General features: G+C 43.6%; 1 protein-coding gene across 1 annotated transcript in view; it reads left to right on the top strand.

Moving 5' to 3' along the window:
* Window positions 1–12,762, top strand: part of Cpo (carboxypeptidase O) — a 76,153-nt gene extending 63,391 nt beyond the window's left edge. The window contains 1 exon segment of the mRNA XM_036173003.1: window positions 12,402–12,762. Within this exon segment, the coding sequence (XP_036028896.1) occupies window positions 12,402–12,762 (361 nt within the window).
* Window positions 12,763–19,313: the final 6,551 nt, after the last annotated feature.

The raw sequence follows: 19,313 nt of genomic DNA on the forward strand, positions 1-19,313 counted from the left end.
CAAGTACCTGAGGTAGGTAGGATAGGGAGAGTTCGGAGTCCAGGGGCTTGTCAGCAGATCAGGGGAGGAGGAGATGAGCCTGGAATAACTCTTCTAGCCAGGGAGTTAGAACTGGACCCAGAAACACATGGTTGTCTTTGACTCTTTGCTTTCGATGAAGTCAAGCAGCTGCTGTCCCCATTAGAGGGAGAAATCTACATAACCCCGCTGTTAGAGAACTGAGTTCTTAGCCCTGCATTGAGGGATGTGCCTTCTTCTACAGATCCACAAATTAACAGAAGAGAAGGGCTTTGGGTATAATGAGTTGGGACTCAAAACAACTTGGTTTAAACAGAAAGAAGAGTGGGCTTGGTCCAATGAACTAAAACAAACTTGGAGGAAATCCCAGAACAGAAGGATCCATGGAGTCTAGAGGTCTTATAAGATTTAGCAGGTTTCCGTATTTAACTTTGTAATGGCCTTTTTTCCCCTGAAGGTTTTATTTGAGAGTGTTTTTTCAGCAACTTTGGGCCTTCATCTCATCCTCAGTATGGCCCATCGAAAAAGCCGCTTCTTTCTCTTTTTCACTGTCCTGATACAATCCTCAAAGAGGGACTGCATTGTCTTCCCGGGTTCAAGTACAATGTTGGAATATGCAACTGTCTGTATCTAGGTCTCATGCTCGTTCATAGACTAGCTCCCTGACCCACAGACTGAGACAGGAAATGATGTCATGGTGTTCTTCTTAGAAAAAGACTGAGAATACACTGAAATGAAACAGGAAGAGAACAAGGCTTTCCACAGCCTCAGAATCCACACTTCCAGATTCAGAGTATCATATTTTCTCAAAGGAAAAAAAAAACTAATTTGCTTTTCAATGTGTGCTAGGCAAACATCCAAAATCAGAATCAGAGTCCCTTGAAGGAAAGACAGAGTCCTCTGCTCATAGTGTACTCTGACACAGGTTCATGGACCATGCTTGTGTTTCATGTATGTGGGAGATACTTTCAAGAAGTGTAAAGAGCAAAATTCTGAGGAGAATTTTTTTTCCTTAAACAGCTTTGTAGGAGATTAAACCAATTAATGTTTATAAAGTTTGTGTATGTGTGTGTTGCTCTTCTATCATATGAGTCCTGAGGGACCAAACTCAGCTTGTCAGGCTTGACGGCAAACACCTTCACCTGCTGATCTGGTCTTGTAAAATACTTTCAGTGATGTTGATATTTCAGGGCAGAGCTGTTGAAGCATCCTGGCCCACCTCTCCCATCCTAGAATAAGGGTATAGCAAATACTGGTCATTAAGATTATGATACTTATTCCCTCTTCCCTAGCTTTTGTAGGAAAGGTGCAATACAGGAAGGGAATTCTCGCAGTTATTTAAGAGTAGAAAGAAAAGCATCTTGGGACACCGAACTACTTACAATCCTCACTTATGGTACATGCTTTGTTGTGTGTGATGGGATTCTCAGTGGCCACATATTCCCAATATTTTACCTCCTAGTCTCCAATACTCTGTTATTCTGGAATCCATAAGTTATCACTAAAAAGGACTTTGCCCCTCGAGAAAGACACATGGAATGGAAGGCTGGGTGGTATAAGGAAAAATGGCTAAGTGCAGATGAAGGAATCTCCCCAAATATCGCAGTGGTCCTCCGCATCCCTGCTACTCGCTCAGCCTCTGCACTCAGATTTACACTCATTCTTTGCTGATGTCACCAACTTGCCTCTCTCCTCCCGAAAGAACCACTATTGGCCTCGTCCCCATTGTTGCCTCTACTGGGATTTTCCCACAGTTAGCTCTGGTGTTCGGCGAGCTAGCTCTCCATTTTTCTCAGCAAACCGGGTTTCTGGATCACACATGTGCATGTAGTATAAATCAAGAGTGGGTTATCAGTGGCTTCTTGAATGTTATTTCAGATAAAGAGAAAAAAAGACACAGTCGATAGGATCATTGTTTGAAGTTATCCAAATAAGTCACAGCCAAAGAGAGAACAAAAGTCAGAAGTCATAATCCAGCCAGAAGGTACTAGATGGTCTGGAGTAAGTCATTTCTCTTTTGGAAGGATGCTTTCACATCTTCATCAGCTTCTTGCTGGAGGATAACCTTTGGAGGCTCATCTTGATACAGGTCACTATCCAGTGAAATTATGGTTGGCAGACACCAGCAATCTTGCTCCAGGTTGAGGTCCAAAGTTACCCCAATCACTAACTAAACTGTCTTTTAGTTTCCTGAAATAGAAAATAGATTATCCGTCCCCCGGCAGGTGAATGCTTTCAGGGTGTTCGGTTACCCACTGTTTCTCCATTTGCCTCTGTTATTTCTCTGCAAATCCATTTATCCTCAAAGGTCACTTTGAAATGTCATTCCGGTCCCTTCAGCCAGTCTTTCCCTGCTTTGTGGGGCTGACTTTGTTTCCTGAGGCTGGCTCAACTGGAGCATGGCCTTGAGGTGTCTTCAGTCTTTCGGGAGAGCAGCATCCCTAACACTTAAGTCAGACACAATATTGTAACAACACCCATCTCCCCGTTTATCACTTTGAGGAGATGACGAACCTTCCGTCACTTGGTGTGTGTCACTATCAACATCTCAGAAGATGAAATGGGGCATTTTGTTCATTTGGGCTAAATTGGGAAGTAAAAGATGAGCAGCTACCCTAATAGTAAACACCAGGCACCTGGAGCGGCAACCTCAACTTATCTCCCCACTTTCTATTCTTCCACATATCCTTGCCTACTCCCATTTGCTCATCTCCATTGGTCCGTCTGAGTTTCCTAAGTAACAATAGCAGCCCCTTGTGAAGTCTCCCTGGATGTAACTGCAGCTAAAAACTTGGATTTTAAAGCCAGGTGACCTTGCTACAAAACCAGACCCTAACCTTAGCCAGCTTGGATTCTAGTGACCCTTGCCAACACCCACCTTTGCCAAGCTCCATCTTAAGCACCCTCGTTCCTTAATTTTCAGATGCCACATGACTTGGCTGACTGATTTCGAGTGGGTGCATGTGTTCCTATACTAGTTCTAAGTGTACGTGGCTTCCTGGGTTTCCTCTCTACCATCATGGGAGAACATGCCTCGGCTAGACCACAGTCCAATGAGGATAAAAGAGGCATGGGATGGAGCCACCACATGTGAAAATAGCTTAGTGTAGCCAACCTCCTAGAAACTCATGGACCTCTGTGACCAGAATAATTGCTTCCGTTGTATGTCTTTGAGACTCTGTGGTCATTTGTTAAGCAGCATTATGGCAACATCAGCAAACTGATGACAGAGGACAGCCTGGGGAAGCTGATTCTCTCTCACTACATGGATTCCAAGGATCCAAGATCTCCCCAGTTTTTTAACTTGAAAGTAAGGAGCCCAAATTGTAGCCATTTAGAAACTTTATTATTTCATTTATTTACCCTGACTGTGTACGTATGGGCACATGCTCATGTGTCATGGCACAAGTATGGAGACTAGAGGACAACTTTCAAGAGTCAGTCTGTCCTACTGTGTAGGCTCTGGTGATCAAAGTGAGGTCATCAGGATTGGGAGAAAATGCCCTTAGCTGCTTCTCTGTCTCACCAGTCCATATTGTATCCTTTTAAGAGGGGTTTGGGGGAGAAATAAGACAATGGTTGAGAAGTGCTGAGCTCAAGACCAAATCACTACTTATCTGCTGTTATCATTTCTGTGTGCTGGAAGTTCGGGTTCATTATAATCATCTATGTGTGTTTCAGCTTTCCCGTCTGCTAAGTGCAAAGAGATGGGGTTGAATGAGAGATTTTGTGTGTGTGTGTGTGTGTGTGTGTGTGTGTGTGTGTGTGTGTGTGTGTGTGAAAAGTACCAGGTGAATTTGAGACTGTCATTTCCATAGTTTTCAGGGAGAGAAACAAGAATGAGTTAGTCTCAAGGACATTCTGAAGGGGCTGAGGAAGAACAGAAGCTGGAGGGGGCTACTGCTTCTTCAGAAGCTCATACGAGGAAATATCTATGTGACCATGTGGCCTCTTTCAACAGATTAGCTGGGGAAGACAAAAGGCTTCCTTCCAGGAATTGATGATTAAGATGCTCAGAACCAAAAGCAGGAAAAGACATTTGTTAGGAACCTGGGTCCGAGAGGAATGGGTTCAATCCTGGAATAAATCCCCCGTGTCTGCATTTTCCTGCTATTTAAAGGTAGTCCTTGTGATTCATCTCATACTTTTTATCATTCCTGGAGTCCCTGCGAGAGCTGGGGGGCTATCACCATGACATTGTTGAAATAGGCGGTGTGTGATCCTCCTGCCACAAGGAAGCAAGGCTGTGTTCCCAAAAAGCTTTCATTAAGGTTTCTCTCCAGGGGTGAAGACAAAGGACACATCCAAACAGGTGCCAAGGCAGGGCTCTGATTCGGCTTTGTTTGTCTGGAGCCAGGCAGAAGCCAGGTGTTATCAGAGCTTTTCAGATGCGCACCTCTGAGAAAGTCCAGGGTTTTTAAAGGATGAAAACGTAACTGCTTTAATATGAGGCCAGGGAAGAGTCATAGAAATACCCTAGCCATTCTTGGTTGCTGCCAAAAGCAGAACTCCACTCATTTGCAAATACTCCCCTGGCTTCTTCCTCCCCGCACCCTACAACCAGGAGACCCCAAAGTTAAATCCAGGCTTCCAAAGGACACTGCCTGCAAAGGGCACCTTTAATTAAATGTCATTCCAGTTGCTTTGGTTTGGGTGAGGCTGCAATGTGGTACCACAGAACTTTTACACTTACTTATTTATTTGGGGGCAAGCATATGCCTGACACACAGGTCACAGTACGTGCACGGAGGTTAGAGGGATAGCCTGGGAGAGCTGATTCTCTTCCACTACGTGGATTCCAAGGATTCAACTTTCAGAACACCAGGCTTGGCAGCGAACACATTCACCGACTGGGCCATCTTGCCAACCCACCTTTTTAAATAACAAGGAAAATGGGAATGCGTTTCTCTAGAGAAAGAATAATTTTCAGGTTTTTATCTTTTTTTCAAAGGATCTATACCCTCCTTTTCAAAAGGCAGGAACTAATGACTCAGAGGGACAGTAGGTGAATTTAAGCAATTTGCCTAATTAGCTGAGTTGAATTCATTTAATGAGAATATTTTGTCTTTATGTAGGTAATCTCTTTTTTTCCCCATTGTTATTTCCAAGGAAAGCTGTTGATAGAGAAATCTGTTGCCCCACTGTTTTTCACACCGACCAGTCAAATTTCAGATCTTCTCAAATGAGTTTGTTTTTCTGGCCCAATCCTAGCCTCTAACGCTCTGTAATCCTTAAAGATTCTCTTCAGGGACAGAAGCTAGCCTTCCGTTTATGTGAGTTTAATTGGAAACCTTGGTCACTCATCTGTCCTCAGAGTTTGCTGGAAATAGATTTATCCCAACAAACCCATAAAGTGGACTCCCCATACCCAGTGGCTCTAAGGACCAATGGACTCAGGGCTGTCTTCACTCCAATCCTCTCTGCCTGTGCATTCTGCCTCTGCCCTCTGTCCTCCGTCCAGTCCTTCCTGGTGTAAATAAGGTTGGCGCCTCTTCCCGAGATCCCAAGGGTAGAATCTACTGGTGCCAGGTACTCATTACAGTAAGGAGCGTCTGTTGCCCGCCTCGGGAGCAGAAGGCAAGCATAATGATAGCTCTCCACGCCAGTGGCCTCCCCGACCTAGTTACTTATTTTTAATTAAGATGCAATGCAACGCCTCTTCCTCTCCTTCAGGGACTGCCGTGTTCCCATTTGAAAGGGGCTGGAGGACATGGCTCTGTGCACCCAGATCTTTGCTTCTAAAGATAGGAGGCCATGTCTGAGTTCCCATTTTTTCCTGGTGGTGGTATTAGAGGAGACACGAAGCAGGGGTTTTCCAGGAGGTGGCAGTACGCTCTAAGGCTGGCTGTGCCTGCCTCCTCCATCACCCAAAGAATATTGTCATTGGGACGTAGCATCATAATGCATTCCAGACCACACAGCTGTGAGTGTCACCTCAGAATGCTTCTTGCCAGTCTCAAAGTCACTGCAACCAGGGTAGGGAGATGGAAGCCTGGGCCGCACAAGGCAGAAGTGGGAGGGGACTCCGGGAGACAAATCAGGGACGCTTGGCTTTATTGTGAATGGAATTTCAATACCGAAAAGCCAGGAGCTCCCCCTGATATATATTTACAGCTCTTCTCAGGTTCACATCTGAAGACCAATAAAAGGAAATGGAAGGACTCTTGTATTGTCTGCATCTTAATTCTAGGTTTACAAGAAAGATTTCATTACCCTAATTCAGAGACCCAGCAGCCTTCCTTTTTAAGTGAATTGGCTCCTGGTCCAGGGTGAAGAGCACCGTGAACCTGTCTCACCCTGAGATGTAGGAAGGAGAGTGAGGAGAGAAGGAAGAGCTTCGTCTGTGAGGCAACTCACCCCTGTGATTACCAGTGCCTGGGGGTGACAATCTCAGGACCAACCCAGGGAGACAACAAGGAAGGGTGGAGAGGACTTTGCCCAGCTTCAGTCTATTGGTGGAGGTCCTGGTTTTCATGGGTACAGTGATAAGAATGAATGAGCCTGATAAGACCAGAGCAAGGGACATTGACATGACCCTTCATGTCTCCATGTAGCTTCTGGAGTGGGAAGGGGGGGGGGGGGCGGTTATGGGGATGTTCACAGCTAGGGAGGTTGACTTCCTCTTTTCAAATTTCTTGTGTTTGTTTGTGTACTTGTTTGCTTATAGCTCTTTGAACCCTGTCAGACACCCTGATATGAAATAGAGAACAATGAGACCAGCCAGGTGAACTGCTTGGGAAAGCCACACAGAACATTGATATTTAAAGAAAAAGAGCTCAGCCTTTACTGGTCCTCAGACACATCCAGTGACTGCATTGTTCAAGCTGCTTTCTGTCTTCCCTGACCCTCTCCTTTTGGAACCTTCTTCTGTGTTCTCTGTAGAGATCTTCTTCTGGAAAACATTCCCTACAGCATACCCATCCCTAGTTCTAAGAATAATCCAACTTACAATGCACAAAGGACTGTTTGTATGCTCTACCTGTAGCCCGTGAAATACACCTACCTTTTCATGGCCATCTATTGTTTTATTTTGAACACACTCTTGTATGTGTGTAGACACACGTGTATGTATATGTGGGTCCATGTGAAGGGCCAAGGTTGATATTTGGAGTTTCCCTTGAGTTTCCCACCTTATTCACTGAGACAGGGTCTCTCAATTGAGCTTAGAGTTGACCTATATGGCTAGTCTGGCTAACCAGCTGGCTCCAGAGAATCCATCTCCAGATTTCAAATGCTAGAATTACAAGTAGGCTGCCACACCCACCAGGCAAATGTTCCTCAAGGCAGGAGGCAAAGCAAATGCACATGCAATTAAAAGAAGAAAATTGGTTTTGAGGGCTGGGTGACACTCTTTCAACATCTTCCATCAAGAGACCCATCTTTGTGGAAATCAGACTGCATCCTGGGTAAGCAGGAAGGAGTGCTCAGTTTGCAGGGCATGAGAAACCATTTGCCAACTGTAGACATAGCTGTAGAATGCAGTTAGTGGCAGCTCAAAGGAGGCCATCAACAGTCAAGTAGGGAGAGGGGAACAGTTACCTAGACAGGCAGACAGTCCACGTGGAGCTGCCATGGAAAGCAGATGGACCACAAAGAGTCCTTTGAGTTGCCCAGAGCACAGAACATCTAGACCACTTCAAAGAAAAATGATCAGCAGGAATGCAGTACAAATTATGGAAGAAAACGATTGGGGAGATCCATGGACATTGTGGAGAGATAACAAGGTCCTCTGAGGGAGGGAAATTGGTAGATGATAGGTCACAGAAGAAAGCATGCTAGTTCTCAGCCTACGTGGTTCCAGGAGTCCTAAAACACACAAGCTGAGCAGTAGGACAAGAATCTGCACTAGTGTGACAGAGCTACACATCCCAGTGAGAAGGATGCACAGTCCATCTTCAGAGATTTCTTGATTTATTCATCTGCGTTGGCCACTTCTGTTTACCTCTTACAAGATTTATAAATCCTTGCAATTAAATTATCTTCCAAAAATGGCTTCATACTTGAGTCCTAATTCGAGAAATCAAACATGTGCCTGATGCTCAAATATCCCAGGTAGTTCCTATTGACCATCTGGCAGGCATGTGATATCATTAGCTATATTTAAACTCATAAATATCAGCCAGGAAGATTGAGGAGGTGCCAGGATGGTAGAAATTATTCATGGGATATGGTGTCCCCATTGTCCAGAAAGGGCACAAACCTAAAAAGCATCTCATTTAAAGTCAATTAGTGCATGTGACAATGTCCCTCCTTTCCATCACAGGGAGAAGCCTCAAGTGTGGGAATCCCAGATAATAGAGCTTCAGCATATGAACAAATCTGGAGCTTTTAAATGCTTGGATATTGAGAAAGAGTTCTGTTTACAGGACAGCACAGAAAGATTGCTGGAGGACAGTGGGATGCTTTTAGATCAAGTGTATCACTCATCTTGGCCTCTCCATGTTTCCTGTTCGTAATCTGTGTACTGTGTTAACTTCCAGATCTGTAGAAAGCATTTCCATGGTGCTTTCTAAGCTTAAAAGCACAGGACTATGGGAAGCACCTGAATTCATCCTGTCCCAAACTTTAGTTCTTCAGCAGTGGGACAAAGTGTAGTGCTATGTCATAAACTTGGTTTATTAGGTTATAGGAAAAAAAAACCCAAAAAACAAAAAAAACAAAAAAAGCTAATGAAATACTCACAGGAGAGGGGTATTTTCTATACATCCACACACAGACACATATGCATGTACACACAGCCACATAGCATTCAGATACACACATATATACACACATGTAACCCTCAGACACACACACACACACACACACACACACACACACACACACACAGAGTTCTCAGACACGCATGCATGTACATACAGACACACAAGCTCAGACACAGGCATAAAATATATGAATGAATACACACACACACACACACACACACACACACAAATCACCACCACCACATAAATCATATAAAAGAAGTAGAGGACAAAAGAATGAGGGACCCCAGAGCCCCTTCTGTTCTTATAACAGCATTGGAGGGATTCCCACAAGCAGAAGACCCACTAACTTAGTTCATCTTCTGGGAATTTGATATGGGGACATAAAATTTATTGATCTCTTAAAGTTTAGGAGAATGAATGCCACAATTCCTTTTGGATTTTTGTTGCTGTTGTTGTTATTTTTAAGAAGTCTTAAAAATGTAGCCTGAGATTATCTTGAACTCAAAATTCTCCTACCTCAATCTTCTTTATATTGGGATCACAAGGGTGTGCCTCAAACTTGGCCACTTCCAGGAATTCTTGGTGGTCAATCACACTTTTAACTCAGAGATCAACCCTGACTCTTTATTGCCATCAAAATCCTATCTTAGAAGGTACTAGTATATCCCAAATCTGAAGGACATTCTACTAGAGAGTTTCATGTTCAGACATTGCTCCTCAACTGTGAAGTATGAGTGGAGCTAGCTAGCACTGTGGGCAGGATGCACATCATCTCAGCTAGAAAGTGTAAGAACCAGTGTAAGTCAACCCGACCTTTCTACTGCTTCAGGATCTTGCCCTCTCATTGCGGGGATGGGTCCTTCTGTCAGCAAGGGTCCCTGAGTATGGCAGGACAACTCCCTTGCCAGCCCTGCTGGAGTTGTTGATTTAAGCAACATCGATTTGGGTGTTGTTCATTTCCTTTGTCTAACCTAGCTGAGCTTTGCTAATACAGCTGTTTTCTTTTGTTCTGACACTGTGGAAGAAGCAGTATAGCTAGTCTGTTATCCCCTTAACCCTCCCAAACTGGCCTACCTAGAATTATGGTATGCTATGTTTGGCAAAGACTCCAAAGTTCATGGACTTAACTGGGCCAAAAAATGAGACTCAGTAAATTAGTAACATTGATATAGTAGCAATGCTTTACAATTATCTAAGCAAATCTCCTTCTAAGGCAAGAATTTACTTAGCTACATTCCTGCTGGATTTACAGGCACATGTTCAAATTCAGGTGCTTCAACTTATACATAATGAGATCATCTTCAGAATCAGAACCCTTTCTGTAAACCAGGAGTAATAATTTGTTTCCAGTCTTGCAAGATTGCTGTGAGAATTGAAGATATTGAATGTACATCACTTGCCATGGAGCCTGAGCTGTAGGGAATGTTCATTCGCTGTGGAGCCTGAGTTATAGGGGATGTTCAGCTCATGGTACTGAGTTTTGCTGCTCACTGTTTGTGAACTCCTGGTACTTCCAGAGACTGAAGGCCAATTTCTTAGGGAGAAAGTCTATTCTATCACAAATGACCTCTCCGATCTTCCTTCCTTCCTTCCTTCCTTCCTTCTTTCCTTCCTTCCTTCCTTCCTTCTTCCTTCCTTCCCCCTTGCAGTTGTACTTTTTCAAACAAGTTTTTGATAATTTCATATATGCTTATAATATGTGGTGATAGCAGTGCTGGTCTAAAGGTGTAAATTGAAGTATTTACTAGATGATTCCATATCTATTTACTGCAACATCTCCAGACATAGGCTTTTGTCAGATTTATATTCCCATGTACATATTTCTTCCTGCAGAGCAGATCTAAAATCTAATCATAAAGTGGTTGGTTACCTCAAAACAGTCATACTACTGTTGCACTAGGGAGAGCATCTTGCACTAGGACAGATCCACTAGAATTGTGGGACATGGGATCCACAGCTGAGTGAGAAAGCCCTTGATGCTTTTTCTTACCCAGGAGCCCATAGAGCTCCCTTTAGCACTGTGAACAGTGGCCAGCTTAGCTCCAGGCAAACACCATCTCAGTCTCTCTCTCTTCTAGACATCTGGTAGGCCATGTTCATGTGTTCACTCCCTTAAATATCCAAGAGAAGTCTCATTTCTTCCCTCACGTGACAACTCACCTATACCAGAACACACAGCAACTCCGTGGCTTCTAGAAATCACTAATCAGACACTTCCAGGTTCGTTTCCCTAAAAATGTATTTCCAGGTAACCCATCTAACTGTGGTCTGTATTTCAAATCTCTCTGTCAGTAATGTCTAGCAACAAGTAGGCGTGACATGAACAGACATTCTTGAGTTTATGTCTCTTTGGTCTTAAGTACAGTTTCTATAGCTGACCATACGTACGGCTTGATAAGTGCAGAACCCTGAAAAAATGACAATGACCTTCTCCAGACTCCATGCCTCCTCCTCTGACCTGGATACCATACCCACAAATGCAACTGGAATGACAAACCTTTATCATTGAACCAAGTCACTGAACAATCAGCTTGCAAAATCCCCAGATTTTGTTTTTGTAACTGACTATTGTGAAGTCAAGTTTTTTTCAAGCTGTTATGAGCAATTCAGTGTTAATCTAGTTAAAGAGTCTTTATTAATCCTGTGACATGTGATCTTATAGCTTAGGACACCAAGTCTACTGAAGTTTTTCCGTACCCTTGATCTGTCCTCTAGCACATTAGCTATTCCTTCCAATTGAAGCGTCAGTGTGAGGAAGTGACCCATATGCTGCCTCCATCATTAGCAAATATGATGGATAAAAGAGAGGTGGAAACCACCTTCAGGGTGGTAGAGTCATGTAGACTCCCAGAGCATGTTGCATTCATTACTGTGGCGAACACTTATAAGGTATTTAGAGAACCATCTCTACGCTATTATGTGAACACAACGGCTTTGCCTCTGGAATGTGGTTTTATGATGCTATGTGAACCCTAAAGATTTGCTTATTGCCTAAAACTGTCAATAAGCAAAGTCTCCTTGGCACAAGTGAATCAATCAAAATTCCTTCTCCTGAACAAAACAGTTGGGATGCTGGAGTCCAGTTTAGTCTTTTGAGTGGAAGAGGAGCTTAACATTCATAATGATCAAGAATACTGGACTTATGAGTCTTCTCTCCCAAAGCCTAGGGAGTAGAGAAGAAACCACCAAGAGACACAGAGATGAAATGGGAAGAACCTGTGTGCATAGATGGCTTTAGTCCTTTGTGGCATCCTCAGGCTTTGTAACACAGCCTCTATTTTATATTAAGTCACCTTGGTGGGAATGGTCATGACCTGAAGACAGAAAGCCCAAATCAATTCAAGTACTTTCTAGTTTTCATAACCCCTTGGCTCATTAAAGCCACCTTGAGCCAAGGTGGCTCCCTCCTAACTCCTGCTCCATCTGTTCATTAGTTTGTGTTTTATTCCTCTCTACCCAGGGGCCTCTGTTTTGAGTCAGGTGTTTGTAGAACTTGAAGCCATGGTAGAGATTCAGCAATGCATCTGTTTGAGGAGATGTGAATTCAAGAAGTTGTCTAGGAAGAAACAATGAAAAGGGAGAGGAATCTGAATAAAGAGTTAGTTGCAGGTGGTCTCAAGTTGGTCTAAGGTACAGGATGCTCTAGAGATAAACTACATCATCAATTTCTTTTAGAATGAAGAGCAGGGAATGGAATTTGGTGTCCCAGTTTTATGGCCAAGGCAGAGAGGAAGCCCGGACTGGGCGCTTCACATCATCCTTGAGAAAGGGTGAGGCTTTAAGTTGTGAGCCATGTTCGGTCAGTGATGGCATCCGCCATGCTTCTCATCTTATACTGGGGACCTACAGTTTTGCTGCCTGTGTTCGTTTCGTCTTCCCTGACTGTGTGCTTGATTTCCCATTGGGAAGATGCCTGATCCCTAGCACAGATGCCATCCTGCTCCAGGATGGAGTCCTATCACTTCCAGCTGCCCACACTTCCACACCTACGAGGACTGCCTTTGAAGTGAACACACGATCCAATCTGGAGCCATAAACATGGGGAGACTCTTGCTAGGGGACCCAGTGGAAAATGCTTCCTTGGTCTTAGTAAAGACTGGGAAAGATTCCCATCCATCTTTGCCCTCTCCCTCCACCTTCTCTCTTCTGACTAGCATTGGTGATATCAGAGCTGTGAAGCCCATTTCTGGAACCCGAGTCTGAGACTAGCCTTGGAGGAAAGATATGTGAACAGGGTACCAAGTCTACTCAAGTAGACAAGGGCCCTCGTAGCCATGTTGTCCCTCAGCATATAGTAGGTCTCTCTGCCTTCAGCTATATCTAAAGTCATAGTCTCTTGAATCCATCTGTTCGTGAAAAAAAAAAATTACACTATTTGCCTTATCCATTTCAAATAAGGCTTTGTTTTTTGAAACATAAACTATCCTAAGTGATAGACTACCAGGAGTGGGAGGAGGAATGGATTACAGCCTGGGAATGTCACCACCCACTTGTTTTTGGCAAACTTTCATGTGCAAACCCTCCCCTGGAACCCTGTCGTTTGCTCATGTTCAAAAACAGGAACAGACAATCCAGCATCCATGATCATTGCTCGAGCAGCATCCTGGCCTGGCTTTTAGGACCTGGCCTTCCACTGGGTGTGTCTGACGTAAGAACTTGGTGTCTGGAACACTGGTCACTGCAGTCCTACTGGCTTCATGGCTTCATTTGGAAGACCTCCAGTTGTCACAGAGACGTCTCCTGACATTGAACAGAAAATGAACTCTCGTGTGTGTGTGTGTGTGTGTGTGTGTGTGTGTGTGTGTGTGTGTCCGTGTCCTTTCTAAAGTTTATATTAAAAATATTTTGTTGAAACTGCATTTACATCCTTCTGAACTCTTTTGAAAAATAATCAAAGCACCTAAGATAGCTTAGGAGTTACTCATGTCATTTTATGATTCTCTCTCTCTCTCTCTCTCTCTCTCTCTCTCTCTCTCTCTCTCTCTCTCTCTCTCACACACACACACACACACACACACACACACACACACACACACACACACACACACACACACACACACACACACACACACACACAAATTGTCTAAGAACTACCCTAGGAAGTGGCCGAGTGCAAGAACCCATCCCAGGCCATGCAAAGACACCTGGAGCCATTCAATCGATTGATCTTCATTTTCCTTCTTCCTAACAGTTCCTCCAGAGCTCTCTTCTAAGAGGGCCATGGAACCTGCCCACTCATGGAGGTTATTGTGCCCCTACATGGATTTCTTTCAGAAATAATAATCTTGATTATTATCGTGGTTAGCTTTCTCTTTGTTTCTTCTCTTCATTTACAGTGCCTAATGCCATCTTTGACCAGATGGAGAATGCAATTAAAATAAATATAATGTAATATAAAAATAAAACAGAACATATTGCTTTTGCAGGGCAATCTGGGCCCAAGATTTTCTGCAGTGGAAATTACTGGCTAAATAAACCTATCTTCTCGTTGACATAAAGCTGAGAAGGGACCCAGGTTAGAGCAAAAAGAGAAAGAAATGCAATTATTTCCTAAATCAAGGCAAGGGAAGTTTTGCCCGGATAGAAAATTATTGAGGTATAGAAGGTTTTTCCTTTTTATCTTTATATAAACACCATCAAGAAAGTCAATACTGCAATGTAGGTGCTATAGGGAGTGAAAAAAAAAATGGATGTAGAGTCATCGTCTCGAAGAAGCTTCCAGAGTAGTGGGGCAGGAGCCACACTGGTAAAGCGCAAACTGGTGCTGCACCCCAGGTGACCTTGAATAGAGACATCCCAGCTGTAGTCTGGCTATGGCCCTGTGCCCTGTCTTACCACATCTGAAATGCATTCTTCCTAGCCAGACATTTTCAATACAGAGTGGTTGGAAATAGCCTCTAACACTTAATCCTTACAGATGCTGTCTCAGGAAAGGGATTTTTAAAATACAAGCAACCCACAGATTCAGATGTGTGAAAATGAGGATTTGTTGGAAGTGTCCATGCCTTTCTCTTAGAACTCAACGGCCCGGCATTTTTGGAAGAGAGGAAACAGAGACTCTAAGCTCAGTAAGAACCTGTGCAATCCCAACCAGGCTTCCTGAGGCTGCTGGTCATTGGTCTCTTCCTCTCTCCTTTCAGGCACCAACTTTCTCTTTCTCTCACTTCCCATGGTAGCCTTAAAGCCATGTCCTTTCCCCAAATGGAGATTCTCAAGGAACTGATTATCACCCTGGGTCCAACATCCCAGCAGAGTCCCTCAGATTGCCAGCTATCCATCTCTGACCAGTACAGGGGTCATTAACTATTGTAATACAGTACCAAAAGTTCACCCATTTGAACAGGTGGAGCGTTCTCAGAAAAGGCATGATACGCCTTTTTTTTTTTTTTTTTTTTTTTAAATAAACTTAATGCAGTGGCACACACCTTTAATCCCAGCACTTAGGAGCCAGAAGCAGGTGCATCTTTGTGAGTTCCAGTCCAGCCTGGTCTACATAGCAAGCTCTTAGACAGCCAGAACTGCACAGAGACCCTGTCTGGTGGGCGGGGGGGGGGGGGGGATGATTTGTTCCAATTAGTTCATGATATTCCAATTTGCTGATTTTTTTTTTTTTACTTCTGATCATTCCTGTGACTGAAAACCATAAACTGTATATTTATCCTTTTCTTCATGATTTGTCTATATCTCTTGTCCAAAACTTGAAGGCATGGCTGATAGAAGTATATCAGAAAGCTTGTATCCTGGGGTGGGAGTGGGGGAGTGGTCTACTGATAATCTTTATTCTTTTCGACTCTTTTCTCTTTGAAGCCCATTCATGTACTAACACCATACCAAAATCAGCAGGGATGTGGCTTTACCTGGAGAATTCCTAATTCTGGATAAACAAAGACGCCTGGGAAAGGTTGAAGAGCCATCTTATACCTGTTGCATGCCAAGGTGAATACCTGCAGTGTCATTTGAAAATGGAATGATTAACCATGCCATGAAGAAGCCTGACTCAAAGGCACACTGCAATCAGGATGAGGAATTCCTACTGATGCCTTGATCACACAATTTTAGGTCTTTTATTTTTGCTTCTGTTGAACATTTTGAGTGCTAATATGAGGAACTAATATAATCTATTTCATAAACATTTATCCCTGGACTCATCTCTTGAGTCAAGTATCACTATTATTTCGCAGGTGGAAAAATGAAAGCCTAGGGAAGTTATGTGGCCAGCCACACACACACACACACACACACACACACACACACACACACACACACACGGTGAGTGAGCCTATGAATATAATTACCCAGTTCTGTCGACTACTCAAAATTTGCCCTCAAATTGATATCCCCATTAAATGCAGATATACGGTACTTGGTTTGATGGCTGAGGCTCATAGAAAGAATGGTAGATGCATACAAGTTCATGATCTTATCTTTGGACCGTGTCGATATACAATCTTCGGGAAAGCCATCTACCTTTGCGTAGCCATTTTCCTCACTGCCCACGATGGGGTACCACACATCAAAGAGTTTCTGGCCAGAGGTTTCATGCCAAACTACCAAGGCAAGTGAGAGGTATTACGTGGAACAAACTCTGTATGTTTAACTTTCCTTACGTTCTGCTGTTAGAGAATTAACCCACAAAGTAAAGTAAGATCCTGTTTCCTTTGACTCCCAATCCCTAAAGACAGCTTGGAAATGTCAATGCAAGTTTGGTTGACACAGAAGGGCGAGTTGGCTCTATTTTTAATGGCTGGTATTTTGGCTCACAATTGACTCATCATCGCCCTCCCACTGCCAGCTCCTACCACCTGTATGCCCCCACTCTACCCAGTCTCTGCAGCCAGAAGGAAATGTGGGGTCACTTTCCAAGTAGACCCCCCCTCCATCCAAAGCATCCTGGTGTCATACAAAGAACATACGGCTCAAGACTGATTGTGGGGTCTTGATTGTGCTGTCACCCAGGTAGTAGCTGAGGAATACATGTCATCTCTGGCCTTCAGCTGCCCTATCTATAATATGACAGGGCTGGAGAAAAATGTCCACTGGGCCCTTTCCAGCTTTAATGCTCATCCCCCAGAGTGTGAAGAGACAACACTTCTCAAGGTTTTCCCAGTCTTTTCATCCAAGCCTTTCCATGGCTTTTTGGTAGAAAGAACACTAAAAAGATTTTTTGTACGCCCCAGTCTTTCCTGCTTTCTATGGCTAACAGATGCAAGGTTAATACACAGCGAGAGCTGCAGAGTCAGGGAGAACACAGCCACGAAGACCCACTTCCCACGGGCTTTGCACATTCCACTGTGACATTTGGTGGCTTGTTCTCAATGTTTCCCTGACTTCCACTCTAAAAAGACATACACGTTAAAGCTCCTCTTCTCATAGTGAGTACTTGAGTGAGCAGGGCCGGCTTGCTCTGCAGCTCCAGATATGAAGGACTTTGAGATCCTGCAGGCTGGAGTCCCAGTAGATGGGCAGTCTGCAGCTGATTTTGATATAGCCTCTGTCCTTATTATGCTCCAGGGATCAGAGGACACAACCTGGCCGGCACATGGTTCAGGAATTTTCAGCTCAGATATTTGAGATTCCAGCTCCACTCCTCATTTGCCATTTGATCCTGGACAATGTTTTGAACCCCTATGGGCCTTACTTTCTCATCTGTAACAAGAGGAAAACATGCATTTCTGCTTCATAGGGTAGTGGCTACTGTGAAATGGCATTGTTCACATAAAATGCCTAACAGGGTGCCTTATTTATAGCAAATAGTCAAAATATGGAAGCTGATATCATTATTCCTCCAAATATTTGTTCACATGCACACAATAAATTTTTTAAAAGGCAGTTTTGATTGTAAAGCACAAAGGCCAACATCCCTATTACATAAACAAAACAATTATGGTTTTCCATTTCTTTGAGTTTTCAAGCAAAAATATGGGTATAAAATTCAGAGCAGAGCCAAATTGAATTTCCAGGAAAGTAATATCTAAGAAGCTTTTAAGCAAGGAAGAGGTTTGTCGGCTCAAAGGCATAAACACATCTTACCCTTGGAAACCGAATGGAATCAGACAGCATGGCTGGCCTCTGGCCACTTATTAGAGAACTTCCGCCTTCATGAGGACAGGGGGCACTGGTCAGATTTAGCTTCAGTCCATGTCTCTGCTCTCTGTTACTTTACCTCCTCCCTGAATGAGACATCTGCACTCCCAGAAGGAACGTGGGGAAACTGGGTGCTGTTGTAGAATAAAGCAATGATGGGGAATGTAATTGCCATGAATCCATCATTTTTATATTATAGGCGCGCTATCTAGGTGTGAGAATATTTGCCTACATACAGGGGTCACAGATTCAAGGGGCTGATTAGAATCAGACAGGCAACAAATTTAAAGCAAATGGGCTGCCTTGGACTTCAGTGACAGTGTCACACACATCCATGGCACTAATCTTCCCATGTTACAGAAGGAGTATAAAGTATAGGCTTTCAGCTGCAATGTTTCAGCTTTTTATCAGTGGAAATTTGTGTAAAAAAAACTAAGACACCATAGAGTCCAAGCCTCACAGTCCCTCTGTTGTAATGAGGGCCCAGGAAGTGCAGATGATTGGCTTGGGAGAAGGTAGAAAAGGAGAGGCAGCGAGACTTCAGTGCCCAGTGCATCTAACAGGTACAAAGACTTTCTAGAGAATGTCTAATAGCAAACCAGCTCATCTCCACAATCAAGGACAATGGTGATAAATCCATAGAAGGCCCCTGGTGTCAGGCATTAAACAGGCAGTGAGAGGATCCCAGAGAGGAGGGAAATACTGGAGGATTTCACAGCTAGATAAATGAAACGTTCCTTCCCAATGGAAGAAGTTGGATCTCAAGTGAAAGTATAGTCTTGCTGAGTTAAAAGGGTCCAAGATAGAGCTTTAAGTTGCAAAAGTGTCAGTATTCCATTGGGTAGGCTATCAGCAAAGAGAGAGTTCTAAAAGGTGTCGTCCCTGAATCTCTGTAGGGATTGACTGTTGACCCTCGGTGGGTTAGGCTGGCATTTTTCACAACAGGAATTGACAGAATCCAGGAGAAGTTCTGAGAGCTAAAGGGAAATGCTAGGAAATGCTGGAGGCTTGGACCACCTAGAAAGGACTCACAGGGCATTTGGACACTCAAGCCGAGGACCCCAAAAGGCCACACTAAGAGAGCAAAGACCTCATCCTAGAGAAAGGACCACACCACAAGATTAAGGTTGAAACTAAAATATACCTGTCTTAAGTCAACTAAGTCAACAGCAAATCAATCAATAATCCTGATGGAACCTTACCCGCTCTCTAGTTACATAATTGTTTCTCAGAACAAAGTTCAACACACTTGTAAGATGATATAATTCTGGTCTGCTATCCTATCATTCACAAGTCCCACCATGCGAAAGACAATGAATAGACCTTGGAAAAGACAGGAAAATGTGACTCATGATAAAGGGCAAAAATGATAATTAGCTTAGACAAGAGAGACAGGGACATGAAAGCAGCTTTCATAACTGTGCTCAGAGACATAAAAGAAAATGTGACCATAATGACTGGGCTGTTGGAAAATATCTGCAGAAAGGTGAAAACTGTAAAAGA

This window comes from Onychomys torridus, chromosome 23 (assembly GCF_903995425.1).
Source record: "Onychomys torridus chromosome 23, mOncTor1.1, whole genome shotgun sequence".
Classification (NCBI taxonomy): domain Eukaryota; kingdom Metazoa; phylum Chordata; class Mammalia; order Rodentia; family Cricetidae; genus Onychomys; species Onychomys torridus.